Source organism: Fundulus heteroclitus, chromosome 20, assembly GCF_011125445.2.
Source record: "Fundulus heteroclitus isolate FHET01 chromosome 20, MU-UCD_Fhet_4.1, whole genome shotgun sequence".
In the NCBI taxonomy this organism is placed as follows: domain Eukaryota; kingdom Metazoa; phylum Chordata; class Actinopteri; order Cyprinodontiformes; family Fundulidae; genus Fundulus; species Fundulus heteroclitus.
The window spans coordinates 27,003,278-27,023,773 of NC_046380.1; the positions used below are offsets into that span (position 1 = coordinate 27,003,278).

Consider the following 20,496-nt stretch of genomic DNA (forward strand, 5'->3'; position numbering starts at 1 on the left):
GATACAGCTGCGTGTCCATCGTAAATTGGGCGAGGTCGACAGCACACCGCTATTTAGTCTTCAGTCGCGCTCAAGATCCTTACTGGAGAAAGCAGCTGCTGGAGATGGAGGTAAGGACTAATCTCTCAATATTTTATCCTGTCTGGAAATAAATGCCGAATACTAATACAGCATGACAGGTCACCGATGGATGCTCGATGTGTTTTATTTACAGTTTAAAAGGAAAAAAAAGATTTTTTTTTTTACAGGAGTAAGGAAGTCTAAATAACAGTGATTTGGTTTTAAATTGTGTGTTGCAGGCCTCTAAGGATGCTGCGTCAGAGCTGGAGAGTAGCATGGCCACTATCATTAAAGTTTTCCATAAATACTCCGGTGACAACTGCACGCTCAGGAAGGCAGACCTTAAAGCACTCATCAACAATGAGATGTCTCACTTCATAAAGGTGAGCCATTTAAATCTAAACACTTTGAGCATAGCCGTGCAGATCCACGACAGGAGCTCAGACCCCAAGACCTGCATGTGTTGAAACCTCAGAGATCTGTGTGGTGTTGTTTGAATAGCAAAAAAAAAAAAAAGTTAAACAAACGTCACACATGCCGCTGCAGAGTTTTTTTCCATCTTGTCTGGTTTATTTTTTCCATTTCCTGCACTTGATGAACAATTTTCCTTCTGAACAGAAAATTAGGAAGAAGAACATTCTGGACAAGCTTTTCGCTGATCTGGACCAGAACGGAGACCTGGAGATCGATTTCAAAGAGTTCATAGCCCTCATCGCCATGGTAACCTCGGCATGTCAAGAAGTTATCACTCCGAGCCACAACCACTGAACAGTATGTTTACACCGAATCCCCATTAAACATCTGAGGAAAACTGGACGTTTGCGCTTCATTTTTCTAGTAGTGTGACTTGATTAGTTTTGGATTTTCACCAATTTAGAGAAGCAGGTTGTTGTTAAATCTCTTCATTTCTATCCACCACGCTTTATCCTGTATAGAGTGGAGACCTGGAGCCTCATCTCAGAGGTGGCGAGCACCTTACGCAGATCAGTAGTCTGCTGTGAACTTTAATGGGTGAAATGAAATGCCTGGCATTTAGATGGTGCAGCACAGACTCAGAAACAATCCTCCAGCAGCAGCAGCAGCCCTGTTCCTGCAGAACAGAAAAGAAATAAAAGACTTGCACATATTGACACGCAACATGATCCACATGAAAACCTAACATATGTGGGTCTATGCTGCTGCTGCGATGACCTTCCTCTCTCGATGATGTGTGGCCACTAAAATAACAACTCAGACACCAACCAAGCAGCTCCCTCTTGTGGATAATCTGTGATTTGCAGCATAGCAACAAATTATCTTGTGGGTTTTTTTTGTGTGTGTGTGCGTATCCTGTTCTGTGTATAAACCTTTTTCAAATTCAGCATCTCTGGAGACATTCAGCTTCTCAGATGTTTTTCCAAATAATCCAGGATTTTCTTCCAGGCATCCTCCTGGGCAGCAGCGTGGGGAGCAGGGTGTCCACCCCACATGGTGATCACTGCACAAGAAACATCAAATCCCACGTAATAATGGCAGACACAAGTAAATAATAGCAACCGGGGTAACGCAGAACTGCAGTGGTTGCTCACATTTCTTCGGTTTGACGGACCACATGGAGGATCTGGCATTCGGGGAATAGGGCGGCTCAATCAGGTGACCGGCGCCGGGGTAGGACAAGCGGGTGAACAGGTGGGATTTACCAGCAGTCCTCAGATTCTCCTCAATCTGACCAAGAATTCAAGCATTAAAAACATATGACTGACTGATAGCTGAAAGTTAAGACATTTTCAAAGACATCACATCTGGTTGTACGTTTCATTCAGGAAAAATAAAACCACAACCAGTTCTTTCTAAGTCAAAGACTCTCAACGTGTGATTCTTGGGGGTCCCTTCAGTTGTACTCAAAATTACTTTAAAGCTAAATACTCAACAATCCATCATAAACGCAACTGTGATAATTTGCAAGACTAAATTGCAGAAAATACAGAAAACAGGAGTGTTTAAACAATATTCTGATCTTGGGTCCAAATGGAGAATACATTTAAAGGCAACTGTGGAAAATGAAGTGGGCAACCAGGAAAGAGTGGTAGTAGCTTCTTATGAAGGGCCAGAGAGATCTTTATGCGTCTCACAAACAATAAAGGATGCAGAATGGTGAAGAAGTCTTATTTAATAATCCTTGATGATACCTCTCATTAAAGATTTCTCCAAACCGACATTGTGTAAAACCAACCTGCTGTAGTTTTCCACTCTTTTTTAAACAGGAAGAAAAAACAACAACAGACTCTCAACCCGGAGCTATAAGAACAAACAAAACCCATTCTGTTCGTTCTATCCATCCTGGGAGGGGAAACTAATATCTCAATGTTCCAAGTAATCTGAGTTTAAAGAAGATAGTTGACCAATTTTACCAGGTCTGCGTTCTCAGTGCTGGAGGCGCTCAGGTCATCTTCGCCCACTATGTACATCAGAGGACAGTCCAGCTTCTCCAGCTGCAGAAGCAGAAGATAAACAAAGCTGAATTTCCTAGAAATAACATAAAAGCATAAGTGAGACGATCTCATCACACGTGAACCTGCTCATCGTGAGGAGGAGGGCTGTTTAACGAGCGGGTTAAATTAAATCAACACTTCTTAAATGAGCCGCTGTGACTGAAGGCCCCCAGCGTCTCACAGGACCATCTGTTCGTGTCTGAGTGATCGGATCTGGGCGTATTCTGAGCGACTGGATCGGTAAAGACGCATATTAACGGCAGACGTACCCGGCGTGTGTCTCGTTACCTTAACAAAGCTGTCGGGAGGCAGGTTAGCAGGCAAGGAGACGTCTTTGAAAATCACACGGCCCTCATCGTCAAAAGTCCAATATTGCTGGAAGCTGAAAATAATAGCAGACCAGCAGATAAATCAGGTTTTTATTTATTTGACACATTAATGACAACTGGAGCGTCGCAGATTACTAACAGCTTAGTTCTCTTTCTTTTATTTACAACCGAAGTGTGCTTCAATGATGGCCAACCCACAGAACGCTGTTTTGTCTAAATATATTGTAATAAAACTATCCAGCTTGACCGTCATTAGGTATACATGCACATAAACAAATCAACCGAATAAAGTTTACCTGCACTATACAGACTGTGAAGAACATGAATGAAAGAACTGTAAACTAGATTGTTTTATGCCACGATAACTTGCTATGTGTTACCATTTAATTGTAAATTGAGCTCAAAGTGACCATATTTGTACAGTGAGTGGGGCCGCACTTACCAGTAGGTTAAACAATAGTATTTCTTAGCCTTAATATAGGACATTTTCCCCTAAAACCTAGTCACTTTACAACTTGTATGCATTTTTTTGAGATTTTTTGTGATAAAATAACACAAAGTAGAACTTAATTATGAAAGAGACAAGATTTCTACTCAGCCCCCTCTACGCTCATGTCCCAAAATAAAATCTTTGAGAACCAATTCCCTTTAGAAGTCGGATGATACACTATACAGAGTGAAGCCTAAGGGACACAACAGACAGGTCAGGGGGAAAGTTTTCTTGTATAACTAGACCCCAAGCTTTGATGGTCTCACATGGCACCGCTCAGTCCAATCTCATGGAAATAGTACGGTGAAACTGTAAAGCCATCAAGAAACGGCCGTCCACCTAAACGGACGGATCAGACGAGGACAGCATCAATCAGAGATGGAGCCAAGAGCCCCATGGTAACGATGGAGGAGCTGCAGAGATCCACAGCTCAGGAGGGATATCTGCCGACAGGACAACTATTAGTTGCGAAGAAATCTGGCCTTTACTGAAAAGTGCCAAGAAATGCATTGTTGAAAGAAAGCCACACAAAGTCGCGTTTACAGTTTGCCAGAAGCCATTTAGGGGACACTGCAAACATGTGGCAGAAGGTTCTCTGGTTAGATGAGAACAACATTTTCCTTTTGGCCTACCTGCAAAATGCTACCTGTGGAGAAAACGAATACAGGTGACCCTCTGCGCAGACTCAGCAATGATCGGGTCGCAGCTATACGGTAGCTGGTCAGAATGATGGGAGGATAGATGGCATTAAATACTGAGCAATCCTGGCAAAAAGCCTATTAGAGGCTGGAAAATACTCTAGACTGGGGTGGACATTTAACTTCTTGCAGAATGACAATTGCTTCAGAATAGCCTAGTTAAAGTCTAGACTAGGACTGGATGATATAGATGCAGATATATAAAAAAAGCATATGGATAAAATAGGAATCATATTGACTGATATTGATAATGATCACAAAATTCTAAACATATATTTAAGTGTAGCCCTGGCCATTTTATGCTGTTGCCTAATGACCTATTATTAGGTGCAGAGCACAAAAACTGAATTTAAACTCAATTCAACCAACTTTTTACCAAAACTGCAAGTTTAAAAAAAAACAGAAACATATGTGCTCTCTGCAGGTCTCTTTGAAGGAGGCGGAGCTTGGTGACGGAGCGTTCCTGGGTCTGCATGTGTGATTGGTTGGGAGGATGTAGTGGTTGTAGTATTAACCTACACGATAGGCAAGAATGCTAAAGGAAGGAAAACTGTTCATCTATTGAACTTTTTATTGACCCTTGTTTCCTATCACACCACACGTCTATTGATCAATATATACTGAATTATTGTCTGGATCTAGATAATCTATGGAAACTTTGCATTCAATCTGGCTGATCTTGAGCTGTTTCACAAAGAATAGGCACAAATTGTAGCCCCTTTATGTGCAATTGTGGCTGAGACTTACCCAAAGAGACATGCAGCCTTAATTTGCAGTAAAATATTGGGTCTACGTTGAATTCTACACTCCTCACTTTTCAGATTTGTATTAGGAAAAATACTTTGAAACCTATTATAATTTTCCTTCTACTTTAACCACTATGCAGTACTTTGTGATGGCCCATCAAATATAATTTCCATAAAACACATTGTAGTTTGTGGCTGCTAATTAGGAAAATGTGAAATCGTTAAAGGGTGTTAGCACTTTTGCAAGGCAAGGTATTTCCTACAAATATAATACCAATTAGCAGCATAGTGAACAGAAGGAACACATCTAACAAAAGATATTGACTTCCTTTGAGGAGAAATTACTATTTTCTTTTTAACAGTTCTTTTTACAGTCAAAAAATCTGTAATCAGCATCACCTGATAGATTATTTACCTGTCAAACTGGTCAGTCCTGCCATCTGAATCGGTGAGTGGTACCGTACTCCCCATAGGGCCATTGATACAAACCAAACAAGATGGCTGCAGAGGAACGCAGAATCACAGTAATACAATCAATTTACTTATTCCACATAATCACCGACAAACATATTCACTGATGTGAGATTAGAAGGTGGGTTTAAAGCCACACAGGAAGCTCTGTGACTGACTTTAACTCCTGTCCTGGTAGCAATGCGAAGCGTCAGGTAGCATCCGAAAGAGAGGCCGATGATCCCGATTCTGTCTGAGACGACCTGAGGGTGATCTTGAAGCAGGCGGAAGGCAGCCTTTTGGATGGAGACAGGAGACGAATAAAGACCGGCTACAACTTTAAGGGATACATATACAGCAAAATGTGTCCAAATTCATCTCTTATTGGAGCAGGATAATCTCATGGTAAAGCGTTTCATTTATTCAGAGGGGAACAAAATCCAAGCTTAACAAATTAGTGTTTTTAATGAAAAGCAACTGTGCCACAATTATTAACTCTACTAAGAATTATTGTAAAATAAATGTAACCAAGAGGAAGATGGACTGAATTTATACAGCAACGGTCGCCCCTAAAGCATTATGAAATCCAGACGTCACTGTTTAGAGAGCCTTAGAACATTTAATTAGTAATAAATATGATCTGACACTGAAGCCAATTGCTCTTGACCACTCTTCAAAATGGGAAACAAAAGAGAACATGCCTTTAAGGAAGGTTGCTGATGTGCTGATCTTCCTGAGTCAGAAAATGTTGACAGGAAAAGACTTAAGCTGGTCCATATTTACCTTCAGAGCAACAATCTAAAGGTTTGAAGCAACTGGAAGTGATGTAAACAAGGCTAGAAGAGAACAGTGTGTTTTGCTAAAATGATTAAAACCAGAGATGTGAAAGCATTAGCCTACCTTAAAATATAAATCCCCAACGTTGATACGATCTGGCGGACCAGGTAGATCTTTGTGGCCAAAGTAGGCAAGAGACAGACTGACGTAGCCTTTGGATGCAAGGAGAGAGGAGCGGTATTCTTGCAGTCCTCCGCCCATTCCCCACAGATCCAACATGGCTGGAAACGGGCCTGGGCCTGCAGGAAAACCAGCACAAGGGTGCGTGGAGAGTAAGTCACGTTGTAACAGGTGAAAGTTACAACATTAGCAGATAAAACGCTCACCAGGGGGTACGAACATGGTCCCTACGATTCCATTTTGATGAATCGCTATTCTCTTGACTCCTGGTGCCATGTACCACCGTTCGGCTGTCACAGCGGCCAGCTCAGAGATCTGGCCTCCGCTGGGAGAGACGTGGCCTCCCAGAAGGGAGATGTGCACCAAGTAAGGAGTCTCCACATTTTTCTTCCTCAGTCTTAAAAGGGAGCAGATTTCAATCAGTTAATAAATATAAAAAAAAAATATTCCTCTTTTATCTGGGCTGACCAACTTCTCTGTGCCCACTGTTGAGGAAAATATCTTAGTCGGGCAGTCAGGTATGTCTCCTCTCTGTTGCTGGGTAGAATAACACATGAAGTTTTTATTGCAGGAGGGGGTAGTTCAGAAATGGACAGTTTCTTTGTTCGAACAGATTCCCCCTCCTCCTGAAAAAACACGGGAGGGGACTCGGCCTTTTAAAATGTGTTCAGACTTGTGAAAAAGCAGACAGAATCCTGCATCAGCATGGGGGCAGCTTATAATGAATACTACAAATGGTAATGTAATACTCTGTCTCCATATTTAATTCCTAATAAATTAAATATGCATATTACAATGTTTTATCTCTGATCAACGTATTCCTCATTTACTGCCAAATCTGGAACCGGGCCTTCAAATAAATATGCAGGAGCAGGCCGTGTACTTATATCTAACACCACTGAAGAAAGACACACCCACAGCACGATGCCACCACCACGCTCCACGTGGTTTGGTCATACTGATGTGTTAGTGTGAGTTTTCTGCCACATATAATGGGGTGCATGAAGGCCAAGCAGCTCATTTTTAGTCACATTTTACCAACGCGCCTTGTTCAAGACCCTGAATCTGGATTATAATGGAAAGTATTGAAAGACTTGTGATAATTTTCCACAGCACATTAGGAGACATGTGCTTTAATGCCACAAACTTCACTGTGGGAAGCTCTCAGCAACTTGTTTTTTTATCACATGCCTCAAACCTTCCCGTCCTCCAGGAGCTGGCTGCATACTCCAGAAGAGTCCCATCGGCTCGCAGCCCAAATAGGAGCCGCCGACTGAAGGATCACCGGTTACTGTAGAATGGACAAAAGGCAGAGGAAGAAGAAACTAAATGGCAAACCCTACCTAGTCACCATTTGTTTACCTTTGGTCATATCAAATTGGGAATTTTCCAACATATTTGCACCCTCTTCTTTATTTACCAGTAGATATCACAGATTACGTTACATATAACCTGTATATACCAAAAACAAGGAGCTGTTCGTTAATTTTACTCACAGCTGAAAGCTCCACTCTCGTTTGAATTATAATGAGCAAATGACTCCCACAGGTCTCCCTCGTCACTGTGCATCCTTGCCCACACTGTGACGGGACAGCGGGGGGGCAGGAAGCGTCCCCTGATGCTGATCTGCTCGTCGACGAGGGCGCGAACAGGAGCGGCCGTCAGCAGAGGAGCTGGTCTGGTGCTGCTTATCCTGCCAGCGGCCGCTGTTGGACAAAGGCAATGAGAGTTTTGGACAAACCACTGAAATTATATGATATATACGAATCTACATATTGCTTCCTTCCTTTTTATAAGAGATAAAGATCTTGTGGCACAAGTGGCCTTGATTGATATTAATCAGACAGGAAATTGGCAAAGAGAGAAGAAGACATGCAGCAAAGATCTCAAGAATAGAGAATCAAAACCTTTCATTTTTAGTGGGTTATATTTCGTGTAAAGTGCGACACCATTGCCGTAATGTAACCTATTACATACCTATTAACCTATTATTCATCCTGCTGCCAGAGTCCCGATCAAAACCAGCCAAATGGATCAGATGAGGCACCAAATAGTCTTAAACCTACTGCATTTTTTCAGACCATAAAGCACACCGGATTATAAGGCACACCATCAATTTTTGAAAAGATTTGAGGCTTTTAAGTGCGCCTTATAGTCCGGAAAATATGGCGAATATGTTTCTGAGTTGCTGAACAGGTATGAACCATGAAGATCCCTCAGGTCTTCCCAGGTCCAGAAATAAACCAGGTGAGTCAGCATTTACTTTATTTGCTCCCTGAAAACATGAGCTGCCTGTTTCTTTATGTTCTTTTTTTGAGTTACCCTTTGGATAAATGGTGCTAAAGAGAATAAACTTGCCTCAGAAGGCAGGTGGTAGCTCATCCATCCTGCCTGGTGTGTCCTGGGAGTTGACACGGCATTATAAAAGGGACAGTCCCCGTTTGGGTCTGTAGAGTTGAAGAAAGTTAGTTTGAAGGATTTAATGAAACCTTTCTGCAGAGGGTCATGGGGGCCATGACCTGCAGAGGGAACTAAAACAGCACAGCTAAGATAAGGAGTGGCATTTAAAATAGTGCCTTGTCTTATTTTTCAATATATATCCATGCCTTTAACTATAAAAATGCAACATTATTGAGAGAATTTGAGATAAAAGCCTTTTGTAAAATGAATTGGAAAAAAAATATCAAAACAAATAAAGATGTTTTACCAATGTTTTTTTTTAGATAAAATAAAATAAACAGTCAGATTGTGAGAAAGAATAAGCGAAGATGAGAGGCATCAATGACAATAATAATTTAAAATGGGGAAAATAGGTATTAATTGATTTCACAAGTTTTTTTGAAAAAAATATTCTTTTTCTGGGTTTTTACATCACTAGTGGCTTGTTTTCCTCAAAGTAGGCTGACAGGAAACAGGGTTTGAGAGAGGGGGGGAAGACATGTGGTAAAAGACCTCCGGCTGGAATCGAACCTGGGTCAGCCGAGGACTGAGGTCTCCGTAAATGGGTCGTGCTCACTACTGCTGTGCCATTATAGCATGCCCTTGATTTTGCTAGATTTGACATGACGAATGAAGAGGTCTGTAATTTTCATTTTGTTACACTTCCACCTACAGACAGAACCTAATAAAATCCAGAATATCCAATTGTATGATATTAAAATACTAATTAGGATTTTATTGCATTCAATAAGTATTTGATCGGTACGACCAAGGAACTTTCTAAGGAGACCAGGGACAAAACTGTAGACCTGCACAAGGCTGGGATGGGCTGCAGGACAATAGGCAAGCAGCTTGGTGAGAAGGCAACGGTTGCTGGCGCAACTATTAGAAAACTTATTCTAAAATTATTAGAAACTCAAGCTGACTGTCAATCTCCCTCGGACTGAGGCTCAGCGCAAAATCTCACCTAAAGGAGCATCTATGATCATGAGAAAGGTGAGGGATCAGCCCAGAACTACATGGTAGGATCTGGAAAATGACCTGAAAAGATCTGGTGCCAAAGTCTCCAAAGTTACCATTGGTAACACACTCTGCTGCCACGGATTAAAATGTCAGCCTGCTCAAGCCAGCACACATCCAGGCCCCTCTCAAGTTTTCTTATGACCATCCAGAGAAGGCGTGGGAGACGATCATGTGGTCAGATGAAACCAAAACAGAACCGTTCAGCATAAACTCCACTCGCAGTGTTCGGAGGAAATGGAAGAAGGATGAATAGAACCCCAATGACACCATGTTTCCAGCATGGTGGTGGATAAATGAATTATTTAAATATCATGCAATGTGATTTTTCTGGATTGTCAGAGGGAAAACGTGCAAAAATTCACGGCGTATCAATTACTTATTTTCCCCATTGTATATAAAAGTACCGAAGCGTCTCTCTTCGTGCAATCAAAAGCTCCCCCTATGAGCCACAGTCTGAGAAACACAGTACGGGATGAACCATACCCTTACCTGTGAGCCGCTGCAGACCTGCCAGCTTCCTATAAACACTGCAGCCAGGTTTAATCTTCATGTCAGTGAGCTGCCCCATGGCTTTCACACTCGCATGCGCCCTGAACATGACGGCGTCTGTTGCGCGCTCTGCAAACAGGAGTGGGAAAAGATCAAACAGTGATATATTGGACAACGCATCCGTCACCATCTGCTGAGGACGTCAGGGAAAGGAAAACATGCGAAGCGGCGAGCTGCACATGCCCAGCTCTGTTTGCCCAAGTTGCTGGTGTGTTAGAAGTTAACCTTTGACCTTTGGGTCGCAACATGATCCAACCCCGGAAGCGTGGTTTGAATAGCAGACTGCTGAAAAGTTAAACGTTATCTTCAGCCTAATTCATGAGAGTGTTTTTATTATTGTTCTTTTTGCATTTGCTTACAGGTTTAAGCACAAACGTACAAATTCACATTGTTATTGAAGTTCAAACTAACTAACTAAAAAACATAAACACTGAATTCTGTTTTGACCCATTATTTTTAAAAGCTGTATCAATCATTGCAACTCTTAGTGCCCTCTTTCTTTGTAGTTAACTGAAGTACATAGTGAAGTACTTTCCTGTAAAACGTTACATATAAATGCATGAAAGAGAGGTACCGCAGTTTCACACTAATGGAAAAAGTATGAAGACAAGTCATCTAAAGGTGGGGGGGAAATGCAGATCAAACAGCAGAGAAGTAATCCAGCACATCATGTACCAGGTCAGTCCATGTTGCAGAAAAGAGGACACTGTCCCTTTAAAAAAAAAAGATGCCAGATTTAACAGAAGGCTGCCTGAGCAAAAAAAAAGAATCGCAAAGTTTTAACAGTTTAACTACAGACTAACACTTTAGTGAAAGCATGATCAGGAAAGTTTCCACATGGAAGACCAAGATCAAACTGGATTTGTGTCTACTTACTCCAGCAGCTAAGAAATGTTACCTTTCTATTCTTCTCCTCGGTGTTTATCGAGGGAAAACAAGCTTTTTGGTGATGAATTACCGCCACCAGCAGGCAAGCAGTGTTAATACAATGCCTGACAACTTTTACATCTTGAGTTATTTCTATTTAAGTCAGTTAAATCTAGTTTCACTTTAACTCTGTTTTTTGAATAAATTGTCTTTCGCATATTTGTAACAGTGTAATATAATGTGCTCCATATTGTCTCACAACATCACCACGGTACTCCTATTTTCCATGTCAAAGCTTTCCTGAAATGAATTGTGTGCAGTTTAGCCCAAATCTGTGGCATGAAATGATTGTTTGTTCTCTCCTCCTCCTCATTTCTCCAGTTTTTCCTCTGGATTTTTTGTTTTATTAAACCACTCCCCTTTCCTTTCATTCTCACATTGCTTCATTCATCTCTCCTTCATTTTCTGTTTTAATAGATGTTTTATTTATTTCTTACCATAGCTGATAATTAAATCCACTAATCTGTTTCCAGTGGCCTCCTTTGTCTGTCATTTTATTTCATGATGTGGTGATACCCTTAAAACCTAATCATTAGGCCCATCAAGTTTTCTCTGTGTAGTGTTTATTAAATTTCTATCAAGATGTCTCGATGATGAACTAGAATCTGAAAAAAATCCTGATGTTAATGGTCTTTGTGTTTTCGACCCACTGGAATGTGAACAATATTGCAAGAAATTCTCCTGTGTATAGTGAGAGTTCATCATTGATCATTCTCCCTACTTTGACTTTAAGCTTATATAACGAATAGCTACTCTAACTCTATCAAAAATATTTTTAAATGCAGCTGTATAAATTTGCAAGCAATTGCAATATTCACTAATATATTTCTGGACCGTATGTCAGTTTACAATGAATTCCATAATGTAATTTCTCCGTTCCAACAAAGTGAAATCTATGGTAGCATCTGAAAGTATACATGGCTGTATCACTAGTAATGGTACTGCTTGACTTATAGCAATCTGATCTGTTGTTATCACGCCAAATTCACACCAAAACCCGATAGGAGCAATAAATAAGAAAACAAGCAGTTTATTTTTATTCAAAGAGTGTGTGATCCAACCAGAACTCATATCTTTTGTTTCACTTTCTAAGTAAGGTTTAACTATTGCTTGAGTTGGAGGACCCGGTCCATGACCTTGTAAATGTACCGAACGATTTAGTGTTAGTTGTTCTCCTCTAATGTTAAACGGCATTTCTCCCTTTTCTATCTGTAATGGTGTGGTCAGGGTTGTTCAATCCAACTTTTGTAAAGTTGTGTCTGCTGCTGAATTATAAACTATGCATCTGTAATCTAGCACTAACTGGATTAACCCCAGTGAATATGGCCCTAAGTGCATGATGTTCAACACTTTCTGTATTTGTCTATAACTTTCTGAATGTGTACGCCCCGTTTGATCCTGGTTTTTATAACTTTAGTTTAATGTCATCACCAATTATTTTTCTTGAAAGATTATTATCTGGGTGCTGTCTACTATAAAAATGTAAATCTCTACTTATGCAACTGTTTTTCAACTTTAAAAATTACTTCCTGCACCTTTCTAATTAAAGACCCCCTCTAAATTCCTTCCTCTCTCCCACATTGAAGAAAGAAAGAGGAGCCCTATCCCACTATCAATGTTATAACACACATCATTTATCAATAATGAAAAATAAAAAGGGTCTCACTATACCTCTTTGTGGTCTTCCATTTCTTGCTCTACCCTTACTTGAACATAATAAATAAAAATAATAAAATTAATATAATTTATCCATCTGTACATCTACTCTGATACATATTTTTCTTATTCTAATCAATAAACCTTCTTTCAGTGTGATATTGTATGTGTTTTCCATATGAAAAATACTTCTCAAACACTTTCTTTGTTTACTTGGGCTTTTGTAATTTCAAAAACTAAACTTAAAAAACTTAAATCTGCATCTACAGTGTTTCTACCTCTCCTAAAACCACATTGCCAAATTTAATTTTTTTTTTTTTTTACACAGTATCTTGTAAAAACAGTTAGTTTAAATATGACAAAGCGGACATTTATTAATCTTAATGACCCCCATTGAGCTCATAAATGTACTCCCTAAGCAGTAGTTTTCTTTCTTGCAGTCACAGATCTGAGCGTGTGATTCCCCCTTTGACCACCAGATGGCAGCAATGCGTCGTGACGTTATTTGCCGGTTTTCAACCAACCACAGAACGAGACGAAGTTTAGTTTAGTTTCCGGGTCTACTGCTGTGACGTCTTTGTTGTGAGCACGGTTTAAGTCCACCGTCAATACGTCCACCTCATCCCCGAGGAGGCTTAAAACCCGGGAGCATCGGCCAGGACTGTGGTTGAAGCTCAGCCTGAAGCCTCTCCGCTCCTGCTTCGAGGTTTGTGTCTGTTTTTGTGTCAGTAATATTTAAACGACCAGCTGTTAAAAAATAAAAACAAACATGCTAGCATCGGTCGCTTTCCGTGTTGCTGTTGGATAAAACATCAGCACAATAGGACTTTTTTTGCTTGGCTAAATGTCGGAGCAGGATTAGAGGATCGCAGGGTTGTCTCTGAAGAGAAAGCGTCTGCTCCGCTTGTGTTGATAATTTAGTGGTTAGCTGATAGCTGCCTGCATGCTAGCAGCTTTAAGACTTTTTCCAGCTCAGATTCAGCTACGAAACCCCCCAAAAGGCTCTTTAAACAATATCGGTGACTGTATAATGCATAAAAGTAACAAAGAGCCTAGTGTACGTAAAACTTTTTAACTTTTTTTTTAAATTCATCTTTTTGTGGGGTTGCAAAGATGATTCAACAAAAACCTGAATTAATTATAAAAAGAGAATTGAGCGCATAACTTTTTTTTTTATATGGTTAAATCTATTTTCTTATCCACACATCGGCCAAACCTGGGGTAAAAATGTTTGAAAGTTTATCCTACCTACCTGTTTCACCTTCTACTAGATTTCTAGAGCTACAACAAACAGAAAGCCGCGCTGTGACGTCACGTAACGCGTCTCCTTTCATTTTCAGTCTAGGTTGAGAGGTCACAGGTGATGCTGGATGGGCCAGCTGTGGGTGCTTTCCTGACCTTCCCTGGGCCTGCATGTGTAACATCAGTGAAACATGGCCGGCAACTTCCGGAGCTACATCTGGGACCCAGTCCTCATTATCTGTCAGATTGTGTTGATGCAGTGCGTCTACTACAGCTTCCTCGGGCTGTGGATGGCCGGAGTGGACAGCCTGGTCCACAGCAGTCGCTCACTAGATCAGATCTTCAGCTATGAAGTAAGTCTCAGAAGGTTTAGTTTATTCTCTCTGCTATCTCTTCACCCGTAAACCTGCATTTTATCTTTTTTTTCTCTCTTTTTTTTTTTCCTCCATAGCTCCTTGGTTTTGCAACAATGCAGGGCAGACTCTCGATGATGGCGTTCATCTTGAACTCTCTTACCTGGTGAGCAATAGCTGCTGAGTTGTCAGTGCACACACAAAGCGATGAGAACGGTGGGAGGTTTCCTGTTCATTAAACGGTCGATTTAAATAATTTAACCCCCCCCCCCCCCTTCCTCAGGCATCACAGCCCACTTGAATCATAACATTTTAGTTTATTTTAGTTCATGCCTTCTGTTGTTTCGTTTAGCTTATTTATATATGTACATAGCACCAATTCACAACAAATATTGTCTCGGGAAACCTGCAAAAATAAATTGAGTAATACAGATAGATTTTAAAGTGAGTTAAAATATTCCAGGATCATATGACTCTAGTTATTAAATAATGGTCGTTTTTTAACTTATTATTCATATTGGTTGAAAGGTTTCCTCTCTAGCGGAACCCAGCTGTCACTCCCTGACCAGCATGCAACGACGGTGGACACACGGTTGCATCAAGTCGTTAAGTTTTAAGCAAAGCAGTGGTTTTGAATCGGTTTAGCTGTCATCTTTTGGTAATTTTCGCCATGTGTGTTTGTAATACCCAGGTGCCAGGGAAATAAGCGCAGCTGCTTGTCGAATAGTTACCCTGAAAAGGCAAACCAAACCCCAGAGTCCTGATGGCAGGGGTTCACCCTGTCACTCCCCAAACAGGTTCTTGTCTGTGTCGTCTCGTCGGGAGCCCCTGAGTGCAGCATGATTGGAGTGATAAGTACAGGAGGGTAATACATCCCTCCTGAACTTTCTTCCTCTGCCTCTCCCCTAATGACCTCTGGAGATGGCCAGCAGCCCCCCGCCACGTTCCTGCAAGGCCAAACATTTTAAGAAGACTATTTGTGCTACTTGAGGGTTGGAAATTACTATTTAGAAAAATCTAAGTGACTGATTATAAAACAGCAGTGAAGATAAATGTAAGTTGCAGGTCTGAAGTATCACACTTAAAGTTTAAATAGTTTCAGGATTTATTTTAAGCAGCACAAAATGCTCGTCCAGCAAGGGGAACATTTGTCTGATTATTGTGTTGCACAACGTTTCTGCAAAAAAAAACAAACCTTTTTGTTTGCATTTTATTGTGTTTGAGTTTGTTCCCCTGCCTTGGACCCACTGAGATCCACTCATCTGTTTTTAGCTAGAAATGTTTGAAGAGTCGCTTAATCTCCAGATTATCACACAGCAGCGTTTTAAACAATCCAACCCGCTTTGAATGAAACACCCCTAGTCTTCAAAACCGAGTTTATCTTTTTTTATTTCACATTCAGTAGCTATAAAGAACATTTGATCTAACCTGAACGAACCGGCCTTTGCTGACGGTGCCTTCTTGATGTTCCGGCAGCGCTCTGGGCCTGTGGTTCTTCGTCCGTCGAGGGAAGCAGTGCCTGGACTTCACGGTCACCGTTCACTTTTTCCACATGATCGGTTGCTGGATCTATAACTCCCACCTCCCCTCGGCCCTCTCCTGGTGGCTCATCAACGTGGCCTGCATCGCGCTGATGGCCGTCATCGGGGAGTACCTCTGCATGCGGACTGAGCTCAGGGCGATTCCAGTCAACACCGGACCCAAATCTAACCTGTGAACGTTTGTCGGTTAATTCTTTTCTTTTTAAGACTTGAGGAACTCACCGAGAAAGGTTGCAGAAAGGAAGAGAAACCTGCGTGAACATAGAGACTGAATAGTTATGAATGTTGTCATAAGGTGGTCCTCCAGCTGACTTGATATTTATTCATAGCTGCTTATTAAATGTCGGGGCAGTATTTTCTTTGTAGCTTATCAAAAATGTGTCTTTTAATGTTTTTGAAAGAGAACATCTGCTGACATCATCACCCCTGCAGCTAGAGTTGGTACTTCAACTCATTTTAGTGCATTCATCGCCATGTTATGATGCACAGTGAAATTTAGACACCATGCCCACTTTATCATCCTCTTAAAGCTCCCTAAAGCTCATTGTGTATAACATGTGAAATATAGCCTTTTTTTAAGATTTTGTGGCACTAGTGGCCTTCATTCATTTGCAAGGCAGAGAGAAATAAGGAAGATATGTAGTAAGTTTTACCGCTGAGCCACACGGTGCGCCCTGGAATATAGTCTTAAACCCAACTATAAAGTTTCCTGCTTCCTTATTACAGGAGCTCTCAAAAGCCACACCCCGGGTTTTTGATACTTAAACATTTGAAACCATGATGAATCATGTCTATATACTTTATGCACCTATTAATCTGACATAAATCCTGTACAGCTGAACTGAAAACAACCCGTAGAAGCGCTAATAACCAGGCTGCACAAGTGTGCACACCACTAAACGCTTTGTTTCAGCGTTCAGTCTCTTCTTGTCCAATCAATCGGCACACCACACCTTCACTTGGTGACATTTTGCTCATTCTGCCTTACAGGCTTATCAGAATAAATGAGGACATCTATTGGCGGACCCACAGCTCTGTTTTGTCAGATTCATCTCTGGACTCTGGGTCTGCTTTCTTTGGTAAAGCCGTTCTGTCGTTGATCTGAATGCACGTTTAGACTTATCGTGCTGAGAAATGAAATGCCTCTTCATCCTCAGCTTTGTAGCAGGTAAATCTGACTGGGATTGGAGACTATGCAGAATTTTGTCCAGCTTGACAAAAACCCTAGTAAATCTGGAAAATTAGCCCCAAATATACCCTTTTGGCCCAGAAATCCCAGTTTTCGTTTAATTGGATCCTGAGACGTTCTGTCACAAGGTTTTGGGAGACGTTTCAACTGCGCTGCTCAGGCCAGACACATTGAGATGGTCAGATTTTTAAACCATTATGAACTCAACTACTAACATGGCAGTGTACCTGACTGTTTGTCGTGTTTTCTCTATTTTTCGATGACTGTCTTTACTGTACCCTGATATATACAGGATATGATGTGACGAGATGCTAGTGTTCTCTCCTGATTGATACCTTTTTGTAACAAAAAAACTAGGGCTTTACCTCTAGGATGTAAATGTCAGTAAAATCCTGCTGCTGCAGCTCACTTTTATTTCTTCAGATCTGCAGGAACTGAAAGCAGGGGTGAACCCAGGAAGAGCGAAGGCTAAACCTGAACCAAAAGCTGCTTCAGCAAAGTATTCGCTTAATAGTGTGCACATGTGCAGCTGAGTTATTACGGCTTTTTAATATTTGTCTCGTAGCAGATTTGTATTTCACCCTAAAGGGAGGGGGGGGGGGCACTAATCATAACTCCATGTTTTAAGTGTCAAAATTTTAAAGGGGGTGTGCACGCTTTTTAGAGCCAGTGTACATGTTGTCGGTTTCGCCTTTCTAGATGAAAGTTTGCCCATTCAGACTTATCACAGGGTCTTCTTGTTTAGCTTTGCTACATTTTTCACAGCTGTTATTGTTTGGCTCTGTGTCTGCGTGTATTTATGCATTATGCAGAACAGTCTGGCCCGTTTAGGGACAGTTTGTCAGCCATCATCTGCGCTCTGACGACGGGGAATACGTCGGAGGGAAAAGCACACGGACGTTTTCTGGAGCAGCGCCTCCCTGATGCTTCAGAAACTCCAAATGAACCGCTTTAATTTTTAAGCCTTGTGACGCTCGCTGAGACTCTCTCACACTTTTGGGGGGGGGGGGGGGGGGTTGAAGCTTAGATAGAGCAGACATTGCAGTGTTTTTTTTTTTTTTTTATTATTTTGAGTGTGTTGTGTCTCATTTGATCAATAAGATTGATGCATAAAATCTATGTGAGATACAAACTGTGTTTTTTTAGATTATTCTGAGCACAGCAGAGGGGGTTGTTGTCCCAAAACCGATCATCAAATTCATCACTACTCTATGCTGAGGTCATTTCAAGTAAATGTTTGCTTTAGAGGATTTCACACACGATACCATGCGTCGTGCTTACTCAGAGGTGGATCCGTTCACGTTTAATTTTACTCATTTGAAACCAGAGTTTAAAACCTTGTTTTCATACCTTGCCCATGTCTAAGCTTATTGTTTGGATAATGACCAAACTTGAGAAGATGTTAGATGTTTGAGGGGGTTTTGTTGAATGCTGACTGGATCACATGAAACATTTTTCACAATCAACATAGATGAAGTCATCAGAGAGGCACTTAGACGCTATCTGTTAACGTCTCATTGTGGTTGCCAGTGCTGAAGGCTTTTAGGGACTCATTTTACTGTTTTACTGGGCTCTGTAATAATCCTCGACTACATTTGTTATTCTTAAATGTTCCTTATTGCGCAGAACAAATTGAATGAGAGACAAAGAAATTACAGTCTTGGTATAAAACAAGTAAACCCCCTTCCATTTTTAGGGTTTTATGCATTTTTGTATTTAATTTTTCTTTTTAAAATAAATCTTAACATGTTGGAATCTGTAGTGTGTGTTTCTGTCCACTTGAGGTTAGGTTTACATAATTGTAGAAGCTGGAAATGACCAAACTGTTTTCATGTAAGAAATCTTTTAACTGGTAGCGGGTCTACTTTGTTTTTACGGCGACTGTAGGAGGAATGTTTTAGACAAATGTCTGACAGAAAGGGTTAGTCAGTGAACAAATTTAAACGTGCTGTGTTGCAGTTCAGTGGTCTGTTTTTTTTATTTTTTATAAGATATGCAGGTTAATAAGCACACAAAGAAGTCCATCTTTGAAAATGGCTTAGAAAAAAAAGGAAGGTTTTGAGGAGGCCTAGTCAAAGTCTCAAGTCTGTAGATATGCTGCGGTCTGATGTGATCTTCAGTGGTTCTTTTATGCTCAAAACCCTCAAATGTGGCTGAATCAAAAGCTCTGAGTGAGACAAAAATCCCCCACAGTGATGGTAATTTTCTTTTTTCACAGTTGCTTGATAATAATCTTTATCTGTCTTTGTAACTTTATACATTCCAGTGAAGTTTGTCCTCTGCATTTAACCCAGCCCACTGTGCAGCGCCCGCGGAGCATTCTGGGTTTAAGGGTCTTGCTCAGGGACCCAGGATAGTAGTCTGTCGGAATTGAACCGGGGACCTTGCAGCCTTCCCAGGATGCACGCTCCCTGCTCTCCCTGCTATCTTTAGGCAGTTGTTGCAGCTAAATGGGGGGGGGGGGGGCTACCAGGTTTAGGGAGTGATTATATTTTCACAAAGTTCCCAACATTTTCTTTTAATAAATTAAATCATGATTCAAAAACTGCCTTTTCCTTTTTTTAGATTCCCTTTTCCTGATATTAAAAGATGTTTTATATGAAATTAAATATCATTTAAAAAAATCAAAAGGTGTATGGAGGCAAATTTCAAGAGTGAAGGTGAAAAGTATTAGTTTTAAAAATGCATAATCCTGGCTAATAAGAATATTAGACCTGCTGACATTACAGATTGAGTTAAAGTTATTTTAAAATCTTGATTCTTGCCTGAGCTACTGATCCTTACCCAGACTCAACGGCCGCTGCACCAGAACTGCTTACAGCTAATTCATGAATTGAATTGCAAGTGATATGTCATTGAAATGTAATTGTTTTTTTTTTCAAACAGAGATAATTTCTCTAATGAGACGCACATGAACATGTCTGCACTTGTTAGGTTTTTCACCGTAGGCCACGATCCGTCATTTTCAGTCACTTCTGCCTCTGCAGGAAGTATCCAGGTGGAAAGCAGCAGATGGGCGAGCACTTACAAGTAAAAACAAAAAGCTATTTGTGATGCTCATTACCGGCTCAAAAACGGAGCTTGTGTGGTATTTAAGTTGCACTCTGCAGCAACATTTACTGTAATGATCTACAGGAGATCTAAACAATAATGCACACACAAGTCTTGTTTTTATTATTTGTGCTTTATTGTTACAGTTACATTACTTTCCCATATATTGCTTTACAGAGTCTTGTAAATGTGTAAAAAAAGAAAGAAAAGCTTATTTTTACATTCAGGCGTTCTTCGTAGGATTAAACTGCCATTAAAACTCATCCTACTTTAATTGTGTGCATGATCGCGATAATTTTCATGCTTCCATCAATCGCATATGAAG

At 40.8% G+C, this 20,496-nt stretch overlaps 3 protein-coding genes across 3 annotated transcripts; 2 read left to right on the forward strand and 1 right to left on the reverse strand.

Moving 5' to 3' along the window:
• LOC118567239 (protein S100-B-like) lies at positions 1-876 on the forward strand. The gene is made up of 3 exons (XM_036151895.1): positions 1-110; positions 300-443; positions 679-876. Exons 1-3 carry the CDS (start codon positions 105-107, stop codon positions 826-828), a joined length of 300 nt encoding a protein of 99 aa, XP_036007788.1. The 5' UTR covers positions 1-104; the 3' UTR covers positions 829-876.
• On the reverse strand, positions 609-10,408 carry LOC118556057 (bile acid-CoA:amino acid N-acyltransferase-like). Its single transcript, XM_036151896.1, has 13 exons — positions 10,147-10,408; positions 9,410-9,416; positions 7,698-7,894; positions 7,393-7,492; positions 6,408-6,598; positions 6,145-6,320; positions 5,424-5,540; positions 5,210-5,295; positions 2,820-2,913; positions 2,451-2,531; positions 1,629-1,764; positions 1,407-1,537; positions 609-1,150 (listed from the first exon to the last, which is right to left on the reverse strand). The coding sequence occupies exons 1-12, from the start codon at positions 10,340-10,342 to the stop codon at positions 1,437-1,439; spliced, it is 1,482 nt and encodes a 493-aa protein (XP_036007789.1). The 5' UTR covers positions 10,343-10,408; the 3' UTR covers positions 609-1,150; positions 1,407-1,436.
• Positions 10,409-13,354: 2,946 nt separating this feature from the next.
• sys1 (SYS1 golgi trafficking protein) lies at positions 13,355-18,875 on the forward strand. The gene is made up of 4 exons (XM_012881136.3): positions 13,355-13,501; positions 14,136-14,390; positions 14,489-14,556; positions 15,867-18,875. The coding sequence occupies exons 2-4, from the start codon at positions 14,229-14,231 to the stop codon at positions 16,105-16,107; spliced, it is 471 nt and encodes a 156-aa protein (XP_012736590.1). The 5' UTR covers positions 13,355-13,501; positions 14,136-14,228; the 3' UTR covers positions 16,108-18,875.
• Positions 18,876-20,496: the final 1,621 nt, after the last annotated feature.